A 19,491-nucleotide genomic window follows, 5' to 3' on the forward strand; every position below is an offset into this window, starting at 1 on the left:
GTTATTTACTGTCCTACGCGTGTTCCCGCAGCCTGCGCTAAGCGCTGCCCCGCCGAGCTCCTGCAAAGCGAACCCACCGGGTTCGTTCGTCCCCGGTGCCGCCCGCCACCCCCGCCGGGCTGCAGCTCTCGGGGCGGCACGACCGGCCCCCGGGTGGGGGGTGGACGTGTCCGGTGACCCGAGGGTCTGCCGAGCCCTGCTGGAGATAACCAGAAGTTTCCAGCCGGCCAGCTCGCCGGCGTCCCTCCTCCGCGTCCCTCCTCCTCCTCCTCCTCCGCGTCCCTCCCCCCGTCCCTCGTCCCTCCTCCTCCGCCGCCCCCCGCCCCGCCGTTTCCAGACACTTCCAGCCCCGCCGCCTCCGCCCCCCCGGGCCCCGCGGCGGATAAAGCCGCCGGTCCGGCGCCCCCGCCCGGCACTGGGCACTCGCCACGGCCTCCGGCCCCCGGCCAGCCATGAGCGCCGCCGCTCACTCCCCACCGCCTCCACCGCCGCAAATGGAGGGCAGCGCCGAGCCGCTGCCCCCCGGCTGGGAAATCAAGATCGACCCGCAGACGGGCTGGCCCTTCTTCGTGGATCACAACAGCCGCACCACCACCTGGAGCGACCCGCGTCTGCGGGCGGCGGCGGCGCAGGTACGGCGGGTGGTACCCCCCCCCCCCCCCCGGTCTCCCCGTCCCTGTCCCGTCCCGGTGGGGTGGGCTGGGGGGGGGGGGGCCCGGGCGCTCCCCCCCCCCCCCCAGCGCATGGCAATGCAGTGAGGGTAGGAGCTGCCTTTTGTCTCTGACGCACTGCAGTCCCTTTTTTGTGCATTAAATCATTTGATACCTCGGCCCTGTAATGTTTATTTAAAGTTGGTTAAGTCCACCCGGCCTGCCAGGGAAGACGGGAACCTTGATTTATTTTTCAGCTGTGAGCAGCCCAAACAATGAACGCCCTTAAAAAAATTAAGAAGCCCGGCCCGGACTTTTACTTCTCAAGTTTTGTTTTCCCTTTTTATTTTTTTTGGCTGGTCACAGAACTATCTTTGTAGCTGTCTGGTCTGGTTTTGTTCTTAAGCATGCTCAGAGAAAAGCCGTATCTTAGTCCAAATATGTCCATGGAAGGAGCGGCGCGGAGGGGAGAGCCGCTGTGATTTTGTCGGGCCCCTCGCGAACGGCCCCGTCGGGTCAAATTCCCTCGGTTTTGGGGAATACAGCCCCTTCGGGGAACGCAGCTCTTTGCCCCGCGCTGATATTCCCGCAGTGCCACGGCCGTCGGCAGAAAGTGCTGGAAACTCGAGCCCCGGTAGAAGTTGCGGGGTGGGAGCGCGGTTCCCCCGGGGTTTTCCACCGCTTCGCCCCGGGCACGCCGGCTGCCGAGCCCCGCCACGGAACGGCTTGCGCTGGGTTTGGCCGCCCGGGGTCCCCGCCTCGAAGCGGGGGTGGGGGGGGCTCGGCCACGTACCCGTGCGCGGAGCTCCGTGGCCGGCGCCGGGAGAGGCGGGGGCAGCCGGCGCGGAGCCGTGCGGCTGGCCGGGAGCCCGAGGCCGGCGGCTGCTGCGGGGCGGCAGCGCTCGACCCGGCCGGGGCAGCAGCCGCCTCACGGGGCCGGGGGGAGCACAGGGAAAGCGCTGCCGGGAGCCCCCCGAGTGCGGGTGAGCCTGTGCTGAGCGTGCAAAACAAAATAAAAGAATAATAATGCAGCGGTTGGGAGGTACCGGCTGCCTTCGACGTGTATCTCCCAACGTGCCTGCTGCAACAACTTCTCCTGTAGCCTTACATAAAACATGAGGATCAAAGCACTCGGTCTTTATTATTTTAAGAACTTCATGTTCCTTAAAATAGTAATTGCCCAGTTCGTGGGTGCAGACCATGACTGAAAGCTGGGTGCGAGAGCGGCCTGGTGTTGAAAAGAAATGAAAGGGATGTGCTTTTCTATCACAGATTAACCCCCTTTTCCACTTCCTAAGGGCTAGTTCATTGGATCTATAAATAAGCGACATAATTCTAGTAATAACACAGAGGTCATAAAAAATGGAATTCAGTAATATGAATATTGATATTGGCATAGGAAGAAATGCTTTAACTCCTTTTTGGAGACACCATCTTCCTGCTGTAATGAGGCACCTGTTAACACTGGCTGTTATGGCAATAAAAATAATAAATAGTATGTTTTATAAACCATAAAACCTACTGGAGAGGCAAAGTGCGCTTTTGTTACGGAAATACTACTTGAAACTAACCCATTTAATAGAAAAGTCACGTTTAAGCTGCTTTTGATAATGGTGTGAAAAGAGGCTTTGAAGTACTCTGATGGATCAGTACTCTGCTTGAGTGGGTGCCTGAAACAAAACAGATTTTCACCCCTATCTGATGTGAAATCTGTGGTAATGAAAAGTGCCTCTTCTTCTGCCAACTTGCAAGGGTTATTACAGATAGAAAAAGTTGCACCTGCTTTTGAATGGCTTTTGTGGGATACACTTTCTTCCAAACAGGAAAATCTGTTACCGCTCACTATAAGCGGGAATGTGTGTATGCTTTGGGATTGTTCATGGGGAGGGAGAGAAAAGCTTCCAGAAATGAATATGGAAAATTACTGACTTTGGGGAGTTCCTGTTTAACGTTGTTCAAAGAAAAAAACCTCTGGTTTATGGTGATAGAAGTTGTGTGTAACTGATCTCATACAGCCATTTGTCAGAGCCTTGAGTTAAGAATATCTGCTGGAATCAGTGGACAGCTTCTGAAATCGTTTGTTAAGTACCAGTATATTTCACAGAGACACGTACTACTTAGAAAAAGAATCTCAGAATCAAGCCCAAGGAAAGTATTTCTCTTCCTAAATAATATTTTCTTAGCTAGACAATGCCAGAGAAGACAGATTACCCAATGACATTGAATTTGAAATCCAGCAGTGATTTTTTTGAAGCATTAGATTCTTTTTTTTTTTTTTTTTTTTTAACCTAAACAGGTAGGAAGAACAAAATCACAGGCACTGGCAGAAAGAAAGACTAGATATGAACAGCTTTCTGATTTCCCTCATTCTCAGTCTAGCTCAAATGAGAACTTGGGGCTTTTAGAAGTGATCTGAGAATTGCAAAAGCTAACTGCATGTGTCAGAATTCATGCACCTTTTCAAGGATGATTATACAAAGATCAAGCTTGTACTGACTTTATTGCTGCCTTGCTTTCATTGAAATTAGCCAGTGAAACTAGCAATTTTTTTTATCACCTTTATGTTGGTCTTTAAATAACCCTTACACTACGGCCATCAATATTCTCTCTCTGAATATTTGTTCTCTTTCTGAAGAGTCCTAGGCAACGAAATGAGGCATTGCACTAAGTGGACAATGAATGGAGCACAGGTCTAAAGCTAAACTGAGCTTTTCTAGCTAAGTAATATAGCTGAGACAGTATTAATAATGAAGTCCCTTTTTTTTTTCCCCAAGTAGTTGGGTCTTGGTCTTCTCACTTTAGGCTTGTCATCAGTGTGACTACACTGACTGCAGTAAACTGTCAGAGATAATCAGGTAGAATGGGAAATGGCTCTTCTAAAATTTCAAACCATGACAAAGCCATTTTAGAGGAACGGAACCAGACCTTGATTTTGCATTTAACCAGACCTTGATTTTGCATTTAACCAGACCTTGATTTTGCATTTAACTACGTATTTTAGATGTGTTCATCAATTCAGATGGCGCTCTGTTATTTCCTCATTCAGTCTGGCCTTTTTTTACCCACGTGAAGTATGGCTGTCCTTCTTCTGCATGTTTAGCTCTGTAACTTGTATGAAATCATTGCAGTATAAGGCTGGACTAGGGAGACCTTCCTGAGAAAGAACAGAAAATCTCGCACCATACTCCATAGAGAGATAAGCCGTGACTTTGCAAATGACTGAAAAACATTTATTAACAAAACCTCTTGGTAGACTAATGATTTTCTTCCAAGTGTCTAATTAGTTAATAGTAAGACATTCAAAGAATAAGGTACAATTGATGTTGTGAAGCATGTATATGCATACTTTTACTAAAAAAGTGTTTACTAGCAATGTCATTCTTCTTCCTATCTTTGCTTTGGTAGAATTACTAATTTCTTACGCTTATCAGTTGTTGGTGTTTTCTAAGTTACGCCATCACAGCTCAGCATACTTTCTGCAGGGTTGTCTTATAATGTTAGATTGTTTACTTGGTGTTCCCCAAAGTGTTGATAAAAATAGATTATGTTTAAAGAAGAAAACAGAAACAAGGCTTGTGTAAGTATTTACTGGTGCCCCTTCCGTATGTTGTTTCCACATGCAGTAAACCCAATGGGAAATACTGCAACTAAAAATAGGCCAAAGGAATTGACTGTGCTGAGCTTCACTGAACTAATACTACAGTGATCGATAGCTCACTAATGCCTTAGGTTTGAGAAGCTGTACCAGCCAGCCACAAAGTCTGGGAACAGTCATAAAAGTGATATATTCATTGGTTGCAACAATGACTGCGCAGTCTAAACAAAGGAGGAAGAAGCCATTTTACCCTCGTACTAATGGCTTCATTGGTATTTGGGGAACAACTAACTACACCGTTGGTATTTGGCGAACAACTAACTACACCTAAGTTTCCCTCCTCACCCTTCATGACTGTTGCATCTCTTTTCTCTCTGCTTCCCCAAAATAAGTCTTAAGTCACTCAATTCCCATCTCTTTAGCAGTGAACTTATTTTTGAGCAGTGACTTCTCACGTTTGAGTTGACTGAAAAATTCTTGGTAGACCAAATTAGAAATTGCATTGAAAGTTCAATACAGCCTTGCTGCGTCTTTTGCAGTGGTTCACATCAGTGGAAGGGAATGTAAGACTAGGTAACAATTTAAGTCTCTCTTGCCTGCAGTGGTTTTTACATTACTTATGCTGATGTGCATTCTGTCACAGTCAGGTTAATAAACTAGTTACTGGATTAAAAAGGTACTGTACATAAAAGGCATAATATGTAGGAGTGGTGAAATTATCAGTAGGGAATTTTTGGAGGGTTGTGTACTGGCTTTGCCCAGATGCCCTGAAGCTGCTTTCTGTAGTTCAAATTTAAAGCCCCCCTTGATAGAACATGGTAAGCAGGGAGTTAATTTATGGAGATACCAACTAATCTGGAAACAAGGGGTGGATCAAATTGGAAATAAGAGAAGGGAACACAAAGAAATGACGCTAGAAATAACACGTCAGTGTCTGGGCAATCATGCAAGAGGAAAAGCAAGGAAAGTTTTGCATGGTTCTGTGTAACTCCTGACACAGCATACCTCTTTTCTAAAGGAGAAAGGAAGAATACTTGTGCCAGGTGGCAGCGTTCTTACCTAGGAATCATTTTTAACACAACATACACACAGGCAGGACTTGAACCATGATAAGGCAGGTAAAAGCCCAATATGCTTGGGGGCATATAGACACTATCACCTTCTAGGTAAGCTCTGTCCCCATCTTTTTCTGTGGCAGCTATGCCCTTTCTTCATGCCAAGTTAAAGATAAATATCAAATAGAAGAAATGGCTTGTTTACAGAAGTTACATTACTTAATTATAGGTGAAAAAGGCTGTATCTTCAAATAAGTTGCAGAAGCTGTTTGATTTGGGGGTATGTGTGTGTATTTTTTTTATTTTTCCTTCTTGGTTTTACAGACAGGAAAATGAGACATGGGGTGGTGAAGCGACTTGTCTAACATCGCCTGGTAGGTCAGGTAGCACAAAAGTACGTTTTTACGGTTGATGGCAAAGCCTTATAATTGATAAATAGGGTGCAGCATAGCAAGTGTTTTTATAGTGTTGGAAAATTGCTGTTTAAGGAAGTGAAGTCAGAAAACTGCTGTGTGCAAAATGAAATTTAGATGAAAATGTAGACCCTGACTATAACCTGTAAAAGTCATAGCTGACTCTTCAACTGTTAGCTTCTTATTGTCCTTTTTGTTGTTCTTGTTGTGCTAATTCTTGAGGCTTGTACTTTCTTCCATGTTCCAAATTTCTGGCTCACAGCTAATAGCAGGGAAGCAACAGGTTGACCACTTGCTTGTTGGGTAAGCAGGCAGTGAACAGAAATAACTGAATAAAGTGTGTCATTCTCATCACCCTTGACAAGGATATTTCTGTTAGCGCTCTAAAGGGCTTTTCTTTAACCCCGTCCATTAAAGCTGACAGGATGGGTAGTGATACCAGAGCTCTCTAAGAGCGCTGTGCTCTTTGTAGCAGTCATTGCTTCTTTGAACATGTTCAGTTTGGCCCATCGGATGCTTTTTGTGCAAGGGCCAACTTCCACTCCTGGGCATAAAGGGCAAGTGTTGTCATGTCTGAGCCAAGGCTTTTTAGCCTAAGAAAGAATCATATTAGTGATCAAAAAAGAACAGTTTTAGTTCTTGAAACAAGATTGGTCTGCAAGATAGCCAACATATTTGCTCCAATAAGGCTCTGTGTTCTGGAAAGCTTAGGACTAGATTTCTTCTTCAGTCTTTAATAGTGTCTATTTATTTCTAATGACATCATTGCACTTCATCAGTTAGAGCATATGTTAATGGAATACTTGCATAATACAACACGATAATTACAAGAGAGAACAAAAGGCCTGTTTGCCTACACATGTGTATGTTAGGAAATAAAACTCAGCATTCAACAAGTAAAACATCAAAAGCAGCTTGGTGTATAAATGGGTTACATGATGTGACCGACATGAAGCTCTACTGAGACAGCTCATGCGACTAAGCTTATTCATGGTTTTCTTCAGTCATTAGCTAATGATATCTTGCTCAAATGCCTATGTGCTCAGTGTATATTTTTAAGCACAAATTGTGAGTAAAAGAGGGAGAATGTAAAAATCTTTAGTGGCTGAAGCATGGCAGTAGGAAGTTAAGAGGTCAGCAGTGAGAGCAAATCACTCTCCACCTTCCCACTTGTATACTACTCTGGGAAGTATTAATGAAACATACTTTATGGTAATGTTGTACTATTAGTATGCTTTAACACAAAGCACTGTTGAGAAACTTTTTAGTACTTTAGTCAAGTTACAAGGAATACTTGGATATGCTGATCTCTAGTGGTGTAGTTTTGATTTGTCTAGTTAGTGTAACAGAGAAGGGAAAAAAAAAGGTCTGGCCAAAAGTAAAATACGAGCAGGTATGGAATCCAATTCTAATGGTGAAAGTTTTGCCTTTCCCTGACATAAAATGGTATATGTTTTTAATAAATAGAATTGGTATGTCATTCTTAGATTTGACTGTTAGGTACTACTGGCTTTGGTTATTCATGGCAATTTCTGAGGAAAAAATAGATTTGAGTATATGTGCAAAGAAAACTTAGTTGTTGTATCTCAATCACTCAGTTACGTTGTTGTATTCTGTTGTGAAAGAACAGGATTGTACTACTCCCTTCTTTCTAAATATATAGGATCTGGGCTTAAAATCATGGGAAGTATGCTCTTGAGTCAGATTTTGTCAGATACTGGCATTTTCTCAGTCATTTGAGCAACCAAAATACTTTTTATTTGCATGATACTCTTTACAGCAGCAGCTTAAAAGTTCAGAAGCATACTGAAGTCAGTAGACCTTCTGTTTGCATACAGAAAGAGATTTCATCTCTTGGTAATGTTCATAAAATTTGCGTTCCTTTGGTAGATAATATTTACAAAACAAGTACAATTTAAATATTTGCTCTGTTGCTCTGCAAGAGCTACAGGGGTGCTACATGTGTATATAATACCTACATGCTTTAGAGGACTCAAATTTACTGTACAACAAATAATATCAGTACAGGTCAAGAAAAATGCAAGTCTGTGATAGCAGCAAAACTTGCTTTTTAACTTCTGTAGACCATTTTAGTATAAGAAGAATGAAAAATGTATTATGCAAGCAGTCTCAAAAGGGGGATTCCAGTTTCGATACAACTATTCAAGTAATCTAGCATGCATACAGAATACTGTGACGAATTTAATTCTATTGGTACAGCCATCTGGATGACTGCAATGGCAATTTGCTAACATCAGCCGTGACTGAATTTGCAGGTTTCTGTATTTCAGTCTGGAATAATACTTGAGCAGTCACTGGGGCACATAAGGAGTTACGCCATTACCCACTCCAGATAGATAGCACAGCTGTACCGGGAGTTTTGTTGCAAGGTTATGTTTTTTCTCCTACTGTCACTTTTTTCATTCCAATGGCACACAGTGTCAGAACTCGCTTAAAATCTGAGCAAATTTTAGGATTTTAGCGTCACTCCTGATGGTGCCCTTCCCATGGGAAGCCAAGAGTAGGATGTGGGGGTATGAAGTGTTTTTTCCAGTTGCACAACTTGTGCTGGCTGCACCTTTATTTATCATGGTGATGGCCTCACAACAGAAACACATGTCCTGGTCCCGAGAGGTGGGAGTGCTGTCATTCCTCCTGAGCAGATCTCCCAGGATGGCTTGCAGCTTGTTCAAAACACAGCAGTGCATTTTTTTCTCTTGTTTGACTGGCAATGATGACTCCTTTACACTTGCTCAGTGCCTCCTGAAATGGTGGATCAGGTCTGAGTTTCTGCTGGTGTTTCTGAAATGTACCTGAAGTGTAGGCCAGGACTGTTGTTAAAATTTCTGGGCTGCTCAAGGGAGTTTTTTGCACTTTTGTGCTCCCTTCTTTTTGGGGATTCTGTCTCTTAAATATGAAATAAGTGTGTGATCACAGCTGAGATTCCTGCAGTGCTGACTGTCAGCCCTGCTACTTATAGGAAAATTCATCAATATTCTGTTGCTTATAATTACTCTCAATTTTATTGCCAAAGAACTTGTTTCTTTGGGTGAGGGCAGGAGAAATTTACTGAAGTTTTTAGTGCTGAAATCTGAGTTGGGTTCCTGGTTTTTATACTTGAACTGGGAAGGATGATGGACTAATGCTTGTCATTCACTTATTGGTCATATCTCTTTGTGCAGATTTGTGTTAAATGTGAGCTCTGAGCTTTTTCAGAAAACATGCTTGTTACTATAACGAGCAAGAACTGTGTTTGATAGAAGGCAAATAAAACCAAAAATGGCAGTTTTTGGTCTCCCGGCTGGCTGTCCTGTGAAATTTAGGAATTTGGGAAAGCGTTCAGAGGGAATCCATGAATCTCTTATCCGTAGCATTACTGCAAGAGTTTTTCAGAGTTCAATTCCATTCCTCCCGCCTTGACACAGTGTTCCCAGGCACACCTGAGCTTCTCCTGAAGTCTTCCAGAACCTGTTTGTCCAGGCTGGAAACACAGGCTCCCTTGCACAAAACAGAACTGCTTTGGCCAAATGCCTGAAGGTGGGGGTATTGGGATCTGCATGCACTCACTGTAGTGCTGGATTCTCACTAAAAACAAACACAAACCACTAGCAGCCATCTACCTGAACCCAAGGCCTCTTCAGTGTTTGGTCATGGTCCTGCAGTGTTGTTCCTCAGTGCAGGGTGTTTCAAAGTACATGAATTGTGTGTGTTCATGGACATATGAAACGGTGCGAAGAAAGGGAATAGGAAAGAAGAAGCAATATTGAGGATGCGGTATTACAAACTGGCTAACATAAGCAACTGTTTATAGAGTTAAATATTAATTGAAGAGAACAATGTGGATCAGGAAGAGCAGTTGTGATGAGAGCACTTTTCCTAAATCTGATCTCTCTGCCTCAGAGTTATTGATGGTGGAAAAAAAAAAAGGGATGCTGCATTTGTTCCTTTACTGAGAACTGCTCCAATATGGCTGCACTGTTAAGAGACACACACACAAAAATTCTTCTGTGGTTAGCAGACCTGACTACAGGGGAAAAAAAAGGCTGGAACAAAGGACCAACTTGAAATACTAACTTTCCACAGGAGCAGCACAGGTTGTCTGAAGCTGTAAGAATAAATGACAAATTATGAGAGTATAGTTTATGATGTGGTTCTTCAAGAACACCCAGTGTTTCCATTAAAAAAAAAAAGTATTAAACTTGCTAGAAGTTTCACTTCATATCTAAACTGAGTGGTTTGAAAAAGCAGTCCAACCTGATTTTTCTTTGGTTTTGGGCTGCTGCTTTAGTATTCCTTACCAGGGCTTAAGTTGCAGCGGCAGATTTCTCAAATTGCTAAGACAGTTCAAAACAAGGGCAGCCTCAAGGGTCTGAAAATGAAGACAAGGGAGGGGAAGCCCATGGTCAGACTCCTAGGAGGGGGTTCATGGAGGGTGAGGGGAGTGGGACGCTGTCCTTGTTGAAGCGTTGGCAATGATGTATCATTGTGGATTACTCCAGAAGATTTAAGGTCTTATCCCCAAATGGTGCAGTTCAGAACATGGCAGGCCCCTAAAATGCTGAGAGAGGAGCGGGCAACTAATCCCTTAGGGCAGATCTGTTGTACACTCAGGTGGAGTGGAGCACCTGTGGCTGAGAGCCTTCTCCTGTCAAGGCATCTGTAGGTGCTTCTGGCCCACCCAGCTCCTAAACCCTCCCCAGCACTGACCCTTCCCGCAGGGAGTCTGACAATGCTGCAAGTGAGTGAATCTCCTTTTTATAGCCGTGGGAGCCGTGCCTGTAGGTGGGGTGGCTGGCTGTGAACTCTCCGGTTACACCCGCAGCCTGCTCCCTCCGTGTCGGGGAGACTGTGCGAGCAGCTGGTGTACGCTGGGTGCAGAATGCATCGAGTCAGCGTGGAGCAAGTGGCAAGGTGCTTCTTCCGACTGTCGAATCATCGGTTTCCCTCCCTGCCCGGCAGCCTGCTCGGCTCCACTCGCCCGGCAGACATTTGGCTCTGACGCAGCCTCGCATTGTTGCTAGCTGAGCGCACCTCAAATTTATTTTCCGGTGAATGCAGTTTGCTGGCGTGACTGCGCGTCCCTCCAGGTCCCGGGAGAGATGGCTGCCGGGAGTGCTGCGGATTCAGGGTTATGCTGGTAGAAGGTGAACTGGCAAATGCTTGTTGGTCCTTGGGGTCCTGAAGCCCCTAGACGGCCTGTGTTCAGCAGAGGAATGTGGTTTCCTGGTATGGTGAATTTAAAATGACTCATCTGTCACCGGTGGATCCCAGTGCAGACCTTGGCATGAGATCATCCTCGTTCTGCAACTGGAAAAGCCAACTTCACATTACTTCTCTGTGCAAACTTTCTAGGCCTGGCTCTCCACTATGCCTCTTCCAGAATTTTTCCTTTGTTTGTGAAGGGTTTTTTAATGAGTAAAAGGAAGGGCAACATCAGGGCCTCTGACTTTTGAACTTGTTCCTTTCAGTACTTGTTATCTTTATTTTATTAGCCTATCTAAATAATAGCCTTTATTCTCTGCAGTATCATGGCTCACAGGAATTCTCAGAAATTACTTTTTAAGGGGATACTGTCATATAGGAAGAACACTCAAAATCTGGTTGGTAGAAAAGTTAATTCTTAATGAATTAGTATATTAATGTGTACAGAAGTGACATTAAATATTTTCGCAGCTTAAACACCTCTTTAAAAATAGGGTTTCCAACACTTGCACCATATGTCCCCTTATTAAATTCTCCTCTTACTGAATAATGACATTACCCTCTGAATGACAGAGGTGCTTGTTACATGATCTGACTTAGAGATACATCTGGAACTTGGCCCTCGCAGGGCCTCAAAATAGAACGACCGATGCAGGAAGAACTTACTAGAGGACTTGTGAGAGCTCTTAGTACAAACCACTTCCACCCTTGCCAGAGCTTTGACATTGTCCAGTGAGCATACTCAGACAATGCAGGGATTTATTTTTTCTTGCATTTCAGTGTTTTCCTCTTTGTTATGCTATCCTGTCACCCCCTTCTCTCTCCTCTGATATTTACTGACCTGGATCCTCCCCTAGGTGAAAGTGAATATATCCCTCAGTATGTGGCATTAGTAACTCTTTAGGTAGCCAGTGGGAAGAACACCACCAGCAAACCTCATGCTTCTGATGGGATTAGGCTTCCCTGAAAGTTTTTTGTCAGATGTTATCTATAGCACTGGGTGGGTTCTGAGAGGTGCTAAGGAAATGTCTCCGGTCCCACAGGCACTTGTTTGAATTGGAGGAGCTCCATCTGAGGGGGGTGGGCTGGTGGCTAAATGCAAGTGCTACATGCAAAATCAGAAACCCTGTTGTAATTAGACAGGTATTTCAAAGCCTTAAGCTCGTATTTGTGAGAAGTGAGGGTGAAAGACTCATACATAAGCAGATTTTTTTAGCTTACTCTCTTCTCTTGCCTGCAGATCTGGAGTGTTAACACCTGCTGTTAGCTGCCCTGCATGAACCCAAGAGGGTCTGAACTTCTGATACACAGCTGATACTGCTTTTAGGACAGACCTGTAGGGCAGCTTTTTCTCACCAGGTATATTGAGCTGAGCTACCAGCAAGTGCTATGTGATGTTTTTAACTTCTAGGAAGGCCAGTCATCAGCAAATGGTCCATCTCGTGATAGCCCCAAGCAGCCACAAGCAAGAGAAGGAAACGTGGGATACCCCAAGCTCCGGGCTGGTTATATCCCTATTCCCGTCATCCACGAGGGCATCGATGGCAGACAGCAGCACCCGTGCTTTTCTGCTCCGCAGCCCGGTGTGCAGCGATACAAGACAGAAGCTGTGCCTACCACGGTGCAGGCACAGCCACCTCTAAGGGGGGCCTATGTCGGCCCCGAGTCCCCTCCACGGGGACCGACGGAGGCTTCTCAGACAGATAAACAATGTGGACAGACAACGGCAGCTGCAGCAGCCCAAGCGCCGGCCACACATGGACCCGAGGTAACTTGTCAGTGTTGCTGGGGTGTGTTTGCATTGGTCTTCGCAGCATTTATGACCTGAATGTCACACGGGTAGTTTATCCTTCAGAAAGCCGAACTTGCCACAGGATTACATTTTCCCAATACTTCCAGAGTATTAAAATGCAAAAGTGCACAGTCACGGCAGCATAAATACATAATGTTTTTAGCATCGCCCGCTTTCATTCTGGAATGATTCTGCACAAACAAATGCATGTAAATGGCTTCTGCAGAAAGGGTGCCTCTGAGCCGTGCAGGTCCTGCAGCAGGGGAGGATTGTTTTAGGGTTTATTCTAGTTCCACCAGAAGCGGAGGATACAGGTAAGTCTCTTGGGTTCTGCACCATGAGTCAGAAACTGAAGTGACAAAGCGGGAGAGGAAAAAAAAAATGAAGTGGCCAGTTAGCTAACAGCCCAAGCCATCTTATAAGTTGTACTGCTGTGATCTTTGCTTTCCAATTCAATACTTCAGTTGTATTAACTGTATAGATTTACATATATACAGCTTTAAAAGTGAACTGTAAAGTATTTTTGTCATTCAGTGGCATGTTAAATACTTTTCCAACTATGAACTTCTAAAAAAAAAAAAAAAAATTAAAAAAAATCACCCTGCTTGGTTTGTCTCAGAAAGTGGGATTTTGGTTTGCCTGTTCTCTGTAGAGAATTAGAAGAATTGGTATTCTGGTAATATATGGAATTATCAACCTCATTTTTATTCAAATAAGATGAGCAGGAAATTCAGCCTTCACCAAGCTGAAAATATATCATCAGGTCTGTAATTCAGCAGTGGTGGCTTTCTCTGAAACCTGTTCAGAGTCTGAACAACATAATTAAAATTCTGTTAGCAGGTTTCTCAGCTGTCTTGACTAATAATGCCTTGTCCATGCAGTACCAGGACAAAGGGCTCAGCTTTTCATCTACCAACACCGTACAGCTTTGTACACAGAGTGGCTTCAGGAACATGTCTCCTGTGCCTCTTACTGAATGCAGTCCTCTGAGATAACTACTGAGGACCTCAGAATTTACTGTTACAAACTTAGGCAGTGCAGTGTGGGTATCAACTGACCAGGGCCTGTGACTGCCTTTAAACCCCATGTCAACAAGGCCACCAGTAGTGGCAGTGATGGATACCATGATACAAACTAGCATTTACTTATTTATTAAGGCTGCTGTTTCATGGGCAGCTGAGTGGTTCACCAGCACCAAAAGAGGGGTCTTAGTCCCCTTCCTGCCTTGCCTTGCCTGCCCTTCTCTTGTCTTCTGGCTGTGTTGTCCTGCCCTCTCCTCTGCTAGCTCCAGTCTGATCTGGCCTTTCACTGAGCTGTGTGAAAAAACTCATCAGGAAATCAGTTTTTTCCCTCTTAGTGAGTGAAACTGGTCAGAGAATAGCCTGACAGCTGCTAGAGTTGGTGCAAAGTAGGTGAGGTGATGGATTGGCATAGCAGGAGGTGGGAGGGAGCTGTAAGCAAACAAACTGCCTTTCCCCAAACTACAGCCCTGCAATGTGGAACACACCAGAAACTGGATTCTGCAGTAAGCCTGATGCTTGCTTCTGCTAACAGCAGGTCTAAGCTAGTGCAGCTGTTGCTGCTGGTGCCAAGGGGCTAAGGTGTTAGAAGGTCTTAGGAGGGAAAAGGGGGCATTAGCCATATGTTCATTGCCATAGCCTGCTACCAAATTAATTACATGATTTAAAAACCAAACCAAACAAAATCTATTAGTGTGACCAGAATCAGAATTCTAAATGTGTGCCTCTGTTAGGGGGTTGTTTTTTGTCCCCAGCATATAATTTGTTTGCTTAACTTTATTTTACCTCAAATTTAACAGGTTTAGACAGGAACAGCTATGCAAAAGCAGCAAACATTCTGACTGAGCATCCACTCCCTGCTTATTTGAGGGCTGGGAATGCTGTAGCTCAGGTTTCTACTTGCTATAATGATGCTCTCTCAACTTCTGTGGTTTGTCTAGTCAGGCCCTTGGCCAAAAAAACAAGGAAGTGGATCCCGTGCATGATGGAAATATGAGTTCAGTTTCTATGACCATCTCCTTGTTTTCTCTTTGGAAATGAAAAGTACTGTGAGCACAAAATGGTTAAAATTTAATAACAGATTTTGTTTTCGTGGCAGCCTCAATCTCCTGGAGCTTCTGATTCTCCAACGGTTTCCCCTCAGTCCTCTGGCAGACCCAACGCAGGAGGCCATCAGCTTCCTCGCGGTTATATTCCAATTCCCGTGATCCATGAAAATATCCAACGGCAACCAACGCAAGTCTACCATCAGGCACAGAAGACTCACTACCCTGCCCAGCAGAGTGAATACCAAGCCCACCAACCAGTGTTTCACAGAATTCAGCCAGATGAGAGGGAGCCTAAGACAACACGAGCGCAGTCTCCCTTCAGAGTGTCTCAGAGAGGCTCATCGAGCCGTGAAAGTTCACCGGCCAGAGTTACCACCCAGATGCAGCCCCCAGCTCCCATCAGAGTGCAGACAGTCGTAGACAGACCCCAGGTATGTAGAATGGCAAAGGGAATTACCTGCCAGGTATTTTGTTCAGTGTGGCTAGAGCTGAAAAATTAGCTTGTACTAACAGGTACATGAAAGCATGTAAAGCAGTCTCCATTTCCAGATTTAAACAAACTGGGAGATACTGAGATAATATTAGCAGTAAGTTGCCTTTCCACCTATCAGGATTATGGAGTCTTTGGATCACTGAAATATGATTTAACACACAATTTGATTTTCCTCTCATCAGAGTATAATTTGGTGTAATTATACTGAGGTCACTGTTGCATTATGTTTGTGAGAAGAAAATCAGGTCCATGGGATTTGTGGCATCTATGTAAACACACCTCATTGATGTCTCAGAACCATTTAGGATAGCATCAGATGCACAAATTAATTTTAGTTATGAAGAAAGAGGATCAGCAAAATCTAGTCTTGGAGCTTGTTGTTCTTCCTACATGAAGCATGCTCTTGCTCATAGAACATGTTGCTCATTGAACATTTTTTCCATATTAACATTCTTAGTAAAACTACAGTTAAAGACTATGGGGAATTTGACAACTGTGAGTGTGTGGAAGGGGCTATGTATAAAAACAAGCCTTGATTTTTCTCTCTGGAGAGATTTCCCATTGAAAATGACAGGAGCAGAATTAGGTTAGTATTTTTGAAAACACAGGTGCTAGGACAAAACCAGGAAGACTTAAGATTCAATGGCATATTCTAGGTTATAATGCTAATTTATTTTTATGGGTGAGAATTTGACCTCCCTAATAAAATTTTGTATTTAATGGGTAAAGCAGTAACAGGTTGTCAGTGCAGGCCATTTACTTGGTTTAAATACAAAATTAGGTATTTTACTTCAGCCATCTAAATCCATGAGAGTTGATCTAGTACCTTTCCAAAATCACTGTGTATGTGCACAAATAAGGGGCTGGCAGGGGAAGGAAAATACAGATCTCTTGAATTCCAGTTTTCTAAGATTTCAAAACTAATCTCAAATTTCAAGAGATTTCTGATTTGATGACTGTTAGATCTGTAGTAATCCTAGGCATCGTCTCTAATCGCAACAGGGTAATAAGATTGACATAGTAACCTCTGCATGTAAGTACTCTAAAGATAAAATCAGTAAAAATAAGCACTAGCAAAAAAGTGTCCTGAAAACAGGAACGGGATGAGAATAGCCTAAAATGTGATTAAAACCTAGCAAGCAGTTGGCTTTTCAAGAAACACCAGCTCTTATGCTGAGGATGAAATCTTGACACTGCTGCAGCCAGCTGGCTGCAACAAATCTTACTGACTTAAGTCAGGTGAGGGCTTTGTTCTAAGGTCCTATCTTATAAAACTGCTTGTAGGGCTGATCTTAGTGAGCATGGGCAGGGTTTGGTGGGTTGAAGTTTAATGTCTTTTGGGAGGCAATTGGTGCTTGTAATCTGCAATAGCTTGAAAACAGTAACTGAACTCTTCAGCACAGTGCTTTTTTTTTCTATTTTAAAATGGTAAAATTCAGCAATGCCTAGGAAAGATTAATTGTTTGGCATGTGCAAAAATTGCACTTTAGAAGTACAGAAAATTGGATGTTAGGTTCTTTCTCCTTCTTTAGAAGGAAATAAGGAGCATCGTTCATTGTGTCTCAACACAAACTTGCCTTGCTTACCAGGTTTCTCAGCAAGTCCCACCTCAAGAGCCACCAAGACCATCCCCACCGCCTGAAATCAAACCTGAAAACAAGGCAGTCCCACCACCTGAAACTGAAGTGCCATCACAATGTATCCCAATTCAGGTCACCCACCAGGAACCAGATTCTAAACTACCACCCCAGAAGCCTCCAGCCATGGCAGAGAAAGCTGATAAAAAGATTCCCTGCCCAGCTAAGATTGTTCCTCCACAGGAAAGACCTCCTCCTGAAGAAGCGGCGACACCGAAGACAGTGGAAACAGGAGAACCTCAAAAGCATCCTGGTGTTTTGAAAGTGGAGGCAATTCTGGAGAAAGTACAAATGCTTGAGCAGGCAGTCGACTCCTTTGAAGGCAAGAAAACTGACAAAAAATACTTGATGATTGAAGAGTATTTGACCAAAGAGTTGCTAGCTCTAGACTCAGTGGACCCTGAGGGTCGTGCGGATGTGCGCCAGGCCAGGAGAGATGGTGTAAGGAAGGTCCAGAACATTTTGGAAAGACTTGAACAGAAAGCAGAAGATGTCCCAGAACCTGTTCAAGTTGATGGACTTCAACCAAATTTGCCAGAGCCTAAGCCACCACAGGAAATCATGGAGATTGAACCTGTGGTAGTCAAGAGCAAGGGAGATACCAGTAATAAAGATGCTAAAGAGGAAACCAAAATGGAAAGACCTCAGCCTGAAACTAAGGAAGAAGTGTTTACCAATCTCGCCACCACGACAAACACATCTAATAATCCAACTGAACCGTAGCCACGTGCTGAAATTAAAATCTCTCAGACTTTATAACTTAAAGTGTGTTTAAGTGAATTTTAAGTTGCATGCATTTCCAGAGCTCTTTTCAACTGGTTTTTAATCAACATAGCAGCTTGGGACACAGTAAACACTTTGTGGGGGAAGGAGGGAGTTAGAAAGTAAGCATTTATCCTTTATTCTTATACTATGTAAAAGACATGTTTCAAAAATAAACCCTGTACCGTAATCACTTTTAGATCAGCTGAGTGGAAAAAAAACCAAAACAAATACTTCAGGGTTAATATTGATGCGTGTTGTTTAGGGTGTATTCTTTTGCAGGTGATTTTTGTAAAATCAGTGGCCTGCATTGTCAGAATACCAGTCCTTCTATAAGTATAGCCACTCTTAACAGTAATGTTTTTATTTTTAATGTTCACAGTTGGGCACTTTAAGTAATGATGGATAGAAAGTGTGTAAGAAAATGTAGGGATATTTATATGTGTGCAGGACTTCGATGCTATATTTTAAGAGGGAAATAAAATAATATAGAAGCCTAATTTAGTCTTGTGGTTTTATAAGCTGGAAATGTAAGGGTGGTAATTGGTTTCAGATACACTCTTCTAAACATGGAGATTTCTTTTAGTACACCATTGTAGTTAGTCTGACAGCTGCTTTCTCACCAAGACCAAAATGTGCCATTCTCCATTCACTTGCTTCTCCTTTCTACTGTCATTGCTGTATCACATATGTGGATTGAGGAAAGAATTTGGCTTAGCACTTCCTTCCCCCCCGCTCTGCTGTGTGAGTCACCATTTAGCAGAAGTGTTTATAACATTAAGAAATCCATATCTACTGCTATTGTCTTACAGAAATTTACTTTACAGCATCTTAACTTGTTCTGCAAAGTCATTATTCTTTTATTAACAACTACTGAATTTCCAGACTAACACACCTTGTATTCATAGAGCTAATATGATTAAGAGGTAGTCCTCTCATTTTGTGAACAGTTTAAGCAATACTTAGTGGTTGTTCTAAGTGATTAGCAACTTACACTTAAGCAAGGGACATAAACCATACTTCAGCTACATCTATTTAAAATGAAAGCAGCAGAGTCAGACCAGTGCAGGATGAGTGCAAGGGAGGAAGGAATCCTAACCAAAGTCCAGAAGTTACCTTTGAGTTGTATTTGTAAAATGAACAGATCTTTTTTTACCTGATAGCATATGTTTAGAGCATAGGAGGAAAACTTTAATATAGCTGTTCAAGACAATTGATTACTTATTGAATTGTACTCTGAATCATGAGATTAGATTGGAAATTATGTTTAAACCCTTCTGAAAACCTGGTTTTAAGAGGCAGGTTGAGAGTGGTCATCTAGAACTGTCACTCTTCATATTTTAAAATAACAATAGAGCATGTAAATTGTAATGCAACAAGTGTTTTGAAATAACAGTTGGACAGTGGACTGTCTGCTTAGTTGTAGGTAGAAGGTTGATGCTGCTTTTAGTTTCATTTTGATAGTCAACACCACCAGATAAGAATACACAATGTCTTGTAACCATTTGGCTACTCCAGCTTTTGGAGCAGCATTGTAGGTATTCTAGCAGAAGAGGTGTGAAAGTTCATCTGCCTGCTTAATTCTTGTATGAACTTATTTTGGTGACACATTGCTCCTCCAGAATTACATTTCAGTTGAGGACATGCGTCTCTGATGTCATGTAACAAAAATACCTAAATCGAGGAAAATCAGCCATGGATTCTTACAATTAAGCTATAAGCAAAGTCTGTGGGAGGTATGAGGCCCTATCTTCTGGTTTCTCTTAGTAGCATACTAAAGTAATTAATATCAAAACCACCTCATTAGCTGAGATGGGAATGTGG

The 19,491-nt window shown here is 43.4% G+C and overlaps 1 protein-coding gene and 1 long non-coding RNA gene across 2 annotated transcripts; both read left to right on the plus strand.

Annotated features, from left to right (window-relative positions):
* The first annotated feature begins 381 nt into the window (after window positions 1-381).
* Window positions 382-18,167, plus strand: BAG3 (BAG cochaperone 3). Its single transcript, XM_069797109.1, has 4 exons — window positions 382-632; window positions 12,327-12,683; window positions 14,826-15,206; window positions 16,858-18,167. The coding sequence occupies exons 1-4, from the start codon at window positions 453-455 to the stop codon at window positions 17,626-17,628; spliced, it is 1,689 nt and encodes a 562-aa protein (XP_069653210.1). The 5' UTR covers window positions 382-452; the 3' UTR covers window positions 17,629-18,167.
* LOC138687802 (uncharacterized) lies at window positions 3,868-8,549 on the plus strand. The gene is made up of 2 exons (XR_011326934.1): window positions 3,868-4,547; window positions 4,578-8,549. It is a non-coding gene; the product is annotated as an uncharacterized lncRNA (long non-coding RNA).
* Window positions 18,168-19,491: the final 1,324 nt, after the last annotated feature.

The sequence above is a fragment of the Haliaeetus albicilla genome, chromosome 11 (assembly GCF_947461875.1).
Source record: "Haliaeetus albicilla chromosome 11, bHalAlb1.1, whole genome shotgun sequence".
Lineage (NCBI taxonomy): Eukaryota > Metazoa > Chordata > Aves > Accipitriformes > Accipitridae > Haliaeetus > Haliaeetus albicilla.